The sequence below is a fragment of the Tachyglossus aculeatus genome, chromosome 11 (genome assembly GCF_015852505.1).
Source record: "Tachyglossus aculeatus isolate mTacAcu1 chromosome 11, mTacAcu1.pri, whole genome shotgun sequence".
NCBI lineage: Eukaryota > Metazoa > Chordata > Mammalia > Monotremata > Tachyglossidae > Tachyglossus > Tachyglossus aculeatus.
In genome coordinates, this window is record NC_052076.1 from 59,552,261 (window position 1) to 59,559,233 (window position 6,973).

At 57.4% G+C, this 6,973-nt stretch overlaps 1 protein-coding gene and 1 long non-coding RNA gene across 2 annotated transcripts; both read left to right on the forward strand.

Moving 5' to 3' along the window:
• Nucleotides 1–204: 204 nt before the first annotated feature.
• Nucleotides 205–2,001, forward strand: CEBPA (CCAAT enhancer binding protein alpha). Its single transcript, XM_038754734.1, is given in 2 exon segments — nucleotides 205–358; nucleotides 361–2,001. Coding segments are annotated over 2 exon segments (1,104 nt in total). The 5' UTR covers nucleotides 205–295; the 3' UTR covers nucleotides 1,402–2,001.
• A 2,175-nt stretch (nucleotides 2,002–4,176) lies between these two features.
• LOC119934011 lies at nucleotides 4,177–6,573 on the forward strand. The gene is made up of 3 exons (XR_005452840.1): nucleotides 4,177–4,296; nucleotides 5,755–5,835; nucleotides 6,476–6,573. It is a non-coding gene; the product is annotated as an uncharacterized LOC119934011 (long non-coding RNA).
• Nucleotides 6,574–6,973: the final 400 nt, after the last annotated feature.

Here is a 6,973-nt window from a genome sequence, read left to right on the forward strand (position 1 = left end):
GCGGCACTAGGACCCAGCGCCCCGGAGAGGGGCGCAGCGGGCGGTTCGGACACGAGGGGGCGCTGCCCAGCTCGGCTCCGCGGCGCTATATATAGCGGCCGGGGCAGCGACCGCAGGCATTGACCGATGTCAGGGCGCGGGGAGCGGAGGCGCGCCCGGGCGGGAGCAGCGGGAGCAGCGGGAGCCCGAGTCCCCCGTCGTCGCCTTCGTCCCCGCCGGCCCGGGCCGGGGCGCGGGGGTCCCTCGCCCCCGCCGCCGCCGCCGCTCGCCATGCCGACCAGCCTGTAGCCGCCCCATGGAGCCAGCCAACTTCTACGAGGTCGAGCCCCGGCCCCCGATGAGCGGCCCCCCCCGGGCCCCTGCAGAGCCCCCCCCCCGCGCCAGCCCAGCGGCGTCGCCTTCGGCTACCCCCGGGAGGCGGCCCCGGCCCAGCCCCCGGCCCACGCCGCCCAGGCCGAGCAGCTGGGCGACATCTGCGACAACGAGAACTCCATCGACATCAGCGCCTACATCGACCCGGCCGCCTTCAACGACGAGTTCCTGGCGGACCTGTTCCAGCACAGCAAGCAGCAGGAGAAAGCCAAGGCCATCCTGGCCGGGGGCGAGTTCGACTACCCGGGCCACGCGCACCTGGCGGGCCACGCCATGCACGGGGGCCCGCACGGGGGCCCGCCCGGGGGCCCGCCCGGGGGGCACCCGCAGATCTACGGCTGCCTGGCCGCCGGCTACCTGGACGGCAAGCTGGACCCCCTGTACGAGCGCGTCCCGGCGCCCGGCCTGCGCCCCTTGGTCATCAAGCAGGAGCCCCGGGAGGAGGACGACGCCAAGCAGGCCGCCCTGGCCGCCCTCTACCCCTACCCGGCGCCCCCGCAGCCGGCCCCGCAGCCGCCCCCGCCGCCGCCGCCGCCCCCGCAGCCGCCCCCGCACCACCCGCCCCACCCGCACCCGGCCTCGCACCTCCAGTACCAGATCGCCCACTGCGCCCAGACCACCATGCACCTGCAGCCCGGGCACCCCACGCCCCCGCCCACCCCCGTGCCCAGCCCCCACCACCACCACCACCCGCACCCGCACCCCCAGCACCAGAACGGCCTGCCCCCCGGGGGGGGACTCAAGCTGATGCCCACGGACCACCGGGGCAAGTCGAAAAAGTCCGTGGACAAGAGCAGCAGCGAGTACCGCGTGCGCCGCGAGCGCAACAACATCGCGGTGCGCAAGAGCCGGGACAAGGCCAAGCAGCGCAATGTGGAGACCCAGCAGAAAGTGCTGGAGCTCACCAATGACAATGACCGGCTGCGGAAGCGGGTGGAGCAGCTCACCCGGGAGCTGGACACGCTGCGGGGCATCTTCCGCCAGCTGCCCGAGAGTTCCCTGGTCAAAGCCATGGGCAACTGCGCCTGAGACACCCCCCTCGCCCTCCCCTCCACGGCTAGCGCTCGCTCGGGGAGCTGCGCGGAGGAGGTTGGGGAGTGGGGGGGGGGGCGGGGGGCGTGGAAAGAGAGGGTTTGCTTCTTTCCATCTTTCTTTCTTTCTTTTTGGTCATCGTTTTGGAGCCGACTGAATCCGGGACGGCCCGAGACAGAACAAGGACCGTCTGCTGCCCTTATCCGACCACCTGCTGGGTTGGGTGCCGCCGTCCCCCTCCCCGTCTCCTCCCCCACCCGACCTTTCTCTTCCCCATCCTCTCCGCCCTCCCCAGACCTCGAACTTCTCTCTCTCTCTCTCTCTCTCTCTCTCTCTCTCTCTCTCTCTCTCTCTCTCTCTCTCTGCGTCTCGGATTTGGGTTTGTGTTCGGTTCTCTCTTTCTTGCTGATTGGGAGGCTGAGAAGAGGAGGAGGAGGGGGAGAAAGAAAGGGTTAAAAGGGGGGGAGGAAAAGAGGGAACCCCAGAAGCCAGGCAGCTGTAGTATTAAATCAACCCGTGCCTTATGAGCGGCCCGTATAAGCTGAAACTCGAGTGTTCCAAGTATCTACAAGGATAGAGCAAGCAAACCATGTTGTGCCTTTTGTGGTCCTCTCCCACACACCCCTCTCCCTTCCTTCACTCCCCCCCACCTCCAAGCCGGTCCTTGCCCCCCTTTCGTCCCCCCCCCACCCCGCCACTGCTGCAAGATGTCTAGATGAAATAGTGGGGGACGCGCAGAAAAAGCAAGGTGTAGGTGATCCGGGATTGGAGCTGAGGCCGCGCGTTGAGGGAAGGATTTGCTAGGCCTTGTCCCTTTCTCCTGCCTCCGGCTCCAGGGACGCTTGACCCAGGGAGTGCCTGGAGGTGGGAAGTGGGGAGAGAGGCAGGTCAGGGAAAGAGAAGGGAAGGGCATGGAGTGGAGGGGCGCGAGTAGCAGGAAAACTGAACGGGAGACGCGCGTTGGGATATTCAGGTGCAATTAAAATCATTCCGAAGAAGACGGGAAAAAACCAAAACCAAACAACAACAACAACAACAAAAAACCCAACCAAAAAACACCCTAGTAAACTTTGAGCTTTTTATCTGTTGCTGCATTCGTAGATTTGACTCTCCACTGCTCTCCCTTCTCCTCCCCACTCCCGGACGAGGCCTTAGCGGAGTCAGGGCACTCTTCTTCTTTTGGGAGGAAGTTTTGAGGAGTTGTTGAATCACCAGGTTCATCTTTCTCTGACCTATCTATCCTCTCAGTCCTCGGTCACCCCACATGCCCGGGTCAGTGAAAGGGCTGGCACAGTGTGAAGGGGTTGGGAGCCGTGGAGGCTGGGGGCTGAGGAGAAGAGTTGGCGGGTCTCAGTTTCCATCGTCCCCTTGGGGTGGGAGAACCGAGCAAAATTCAGAGCAGCAGAAACAACGTCTGTACTGTATGTTAATGACATCGCGATAATACAAAGCACAATGAATAAATACCGAACCGAGGCGGGTATTTACAAGAAACTTTCCAAGTATTTCGCTTTATCGACTGATAGTAACACCAGTAGCCGAGCCTTTCTCTGTTCCAGCGGTGCCTTGTGCAATGTGAATGTGTCTCCCTCCGATGTATGCTAATATCACGTTTTATTATTATTGTTTTTTTTTTTTTTTGCTCACATCCTTGCCATGACGGGACTTCGTTAACAGAGGAAAAAATTGCTCACGAGCGGCAGTTTTCTTTCCTTTTTTTTTCCGCTTCCTTTGGGGCGATAAGCTAAAAAAAACCCTCTCCCTTTTGCCCCCACCTCCGTCTTCCATCTCTGCCTATGTGTCTGTGGGACTTGACCCCGGATTCAGGAGGGTTGTGGGAGAAGGAAGGGTGCCTCGCTTCATGGTAGGCTGCCCCGATAGCCGTTGGAGGGTTTGGGGAGAGGGAAATCTCCGGATTTTTACCGGAGATCATTCAGAACATACAACCGAGAAGAGACAGGCCTGCATACACTGGTGTCGCCCCTCAGCCGGAGTCCCCTCCCCCCTCCATATTTAAATCTATAGCTTTAACCACAATGATAATCACACGATATTTTTTTAAAAATGTCAAACCAACACACAAGTAAAGAGATTCAATTCGAAATCCTACTAATTTGAGTGGGGGAAGTGGAAGGCTTTTGTGGGTGAGAGTATTTTATTTTTAAGTGTGATACATGGAAATCTCGTGTTGCGTGTTTATTATATATATATATGTATAAATATATATTAAAATGGAGTTTGGTGTATTTTTAAAACCAGAAAAATCTACCGCACATATAAAGTTTGTCAAAAGCCCTGGTCACGTTCATAAATAAACGATATATATTCTGTTCTCGAGTCTTTCTCTGGTCTTACTTTCTCCCCTCACCCTTCTTCTTTTTATCTGATCTATAGGTGTTTCGGTCAGGAGTGGTGGGTGTGAAGAGGGAGGTGTCTTCTCATTACCCCCATTTAAGGAGGCTTATTTTGGGTCGTTTGGAGTTCTTGGTGTCATTCTTCGCCTGTATTTCAAGACCGAGAAGTCATCAAGACTGAATGCCTGGCAGAGGTAATGAGGAGAGCGGCGAGGTCACCGCTATAGGGAAAACAATCATGGGAAGCAGTCAAAACAAAAATAGAGGGTACCGCGGGTGCTTCTGCCGAAAGAGAGAAAACGCGCATCTCACAGAGGGGATGCATTTTCGGATGGTCTTTCCTAGAGAAGCCTGGGCCTTTTCAGAACCGATCACACATTCCTCGAGGTCAATTTATTGTTTCTGCCTAGGGTTTTCTCTCCCCGCTCCCATCCCTCTCATCGCCTACTTCACTTTGTGCGACTCCGGACCCCGGGACGGGTAAATGAAGGAGATCTGGAGGTCTTGCTGGAGAAAAGGGAAGCTCTTCCTAATTGGGGTGAGCTTTTGTGTCGCCGTCGCTCGAGAGGAAAGAAAAAAATGTCCATCCCTCTCTTAAATTGCGTGGGAAGGGGGGCGTGTGGTGTGTGTGTGTGTGTGTGCTGATGTGATTCTAGGCGAGGCAGCCAGTCCTGCCCGGGAGCGGAAGAGTGATAAAATCTCTTGGGGGTCCCTCCTGCAAGCTACCCCGGGGAAACCCGGCCTTCTTTCAGTTTCGATGGGGAGCTGGAAGCAGGCCTCGGGGCCCGACCGTTCCTCGCTCTCCCTTCACCAGAGGAGAGATTTTGGGGGCAGTGGCCGCGAAGCGAGGACGGGCCGTTCCCCTGCCTGGAAGGGAAGCGAGGCTGGGGAATTCCTCGGACTCTCTGCCCCCCCCCCCCCCCCCAGTGCAGCCCTCTCGGTCCTTCTGCCCCGATCCTCTCCCTACCCCACCGTCCCATCCTCTCCGGGCCTTCATCCCCCGCGGAGCTCTGCGTTTTGGAGGGACGGAGTGGAGGTGGCTGATGCTTTCTTGGGGAGAGGGTGAGGAAGGATGGGAGGGTCGTTGGTCACCCCACTGCCTGGAATGGAGCCCCAGGCCACCAAGGGCCAGGGGCGGGACCCGTCCGAGCCCTCGAGGAGGACAGAGGCGGAGGAGGGTCTTCAGGAAGGATTTCTTCTTCCAAATTTCATCTCCCCTCCCAGACCATGTTCAAGGCTCGGCCCCTCTTCTCCCCCCCTCCCCCCCCCCACCATATGGGGCCTCGGAGAGCCCCCCCTTCCCTTGACTGTCTCCGGGACGCCTGCCCGGTCGCGGGCCTGGGCCTGGGAGGGAGGTTTTGGGGGGGCTGGTGATGCCATCCAAATGGTCCTGCCAGTTTGCGCAAGGCCTAGGGGGATCGACCGGGTAGATGGGCCCAGCCCCTCCCTCCCCGCCCCCTCCTTCCCCTTTCTCCTCTCCCCTCCGCCCCCCGCCCCGGGAATAGCAGAGAAGGGTCGCATGCAAGTTCAGCACCGCCGGGGGAGGGAGAGACAGAGATATCAGCGTCACGGGGAGGAAGTGGGAGCTGCAGAAGTATGAGAAATAATAATAACCACCGACCCGGGGTGGGCTGGTTTTTTTTTTTTTTTTTGTGTGTGTGTGTGTGTGTGTGTGCGTGCGTGTTGGGGGGGTGCTCAAGATGCCTCGGACCGTGAATAGCGACAGGGTGCTTTAAGTGAGAACAATAAAGACAACAATGCAGCAGATAAATTGGAGAATAAAACCGATCGTAGTTCAACGGGTTCGAACTGGATTATACACTCCTCCCCAGATGCACTCATCCCTATCTCTTGGTGGGGGTGTGTGTGTCAGGATCACGTTGAGGGGGGTGTGAGGGCGAGGGCGAGGAAAGGGAGATCCGCGATTTGTCCCAACCTGACCGGGGACAGACAGTTGCTTTATTTATTCATTTATTTATTTCTTTTTTTACCTCAGATGGTCGCTGATGACGTGGGGGACTTGCAGTGAGCGCAAGCTATTGCATCAAATGACGGTGCCACCGCATTGCCCCCTGCCGTAAGTAGTGGCCGGCCGCCCCCGCCCCTTCCCCTGGTCCGGACTGCCCAGGCCGAGCGCCCCTCCCCCGATAGTGCTTGGCACAAAGTAACCGCTTAACAAATGCCATTATTATTATTATTATGTGAGCCTCCTGCAGCTGTTTCCAGCCGTGGCCAGGGCCAGGACCTCCTTTGCTTTCCGTTGACTCCCAGCTCAACTGTCCGAAGAGAAAAGGGGAAGGGCCGTCACTGGAGAGCAAACCGTCCAAAGACTTGCCCCCCGACGTCTGCTTTGGGAGGGGCGTGGGGTGGAGGGGGGGGGCGGTGGGACCCCTCCGAAATGACCCAGACGTGAAGGCGCTACTGGCCGAAACGCCCAAGTCCGCAACTCCAGGGCTGCGGCTTGGCTCGCTTCGCTGAAGAAAGCAATGACATTTTGAAAACGATGTCAAGTTGTTTTTTTGTTGGGTTTTTTTTTTCGCTAAAACGATGCTTCGAACGGGCGAGCGGTCACCCCCACGTTTAAAGCTCTGAGCGTTTTTCAGTGAAATTTAATTTTAGGTCACCGTTTTAATTCACCTGATAAATGATAATACATCCAGCAAGATCCATCTTTTCTTTTTTTTTCTTTTTTGGTGCCTTGGCACGTTTTTCTTCAGAATCCTCCGAGGACGCCGTCGGATCCACTCTACCTGGAGTTAAAATTATTTGGGAAGAACAGCACTGGCTGATCAGGTTTCACCAGGTCATGACTATGTAAAAGCAGATTTTCTGGAAAGTTTTCAGTAACAAGCTGAGCTACGCTCTTCTCGATCACAAACTTCCTAAAAATGAAAGGGGGTGTGTGTGTGTGTGTGTGTGTGTGTGTGTGTGTGTGTGTGTGTGTGTGTGTGTGTGTGTGTGTGTGTGTGTGTGTTTCCAGGTTAGGTAGCGTTCCCGCGTTCGATCCGCCCATCTCGACCGAGACATTTTTAAATGTATTTTCTTTTCTCTAGAAGATAAGTTGGAAAGCCCATTTAGCCAAAAGCCTGTGAAGGAAGTCTCAGTCTCTTCCTCCCCCCACACCCAAATTGCCCAGCCCCTCTATCACGCGCCCACCACACTCTCCCGCCCAGGACCCAAGAGGCCAAATACATGCGAAGTCGGTTCCGTATGGC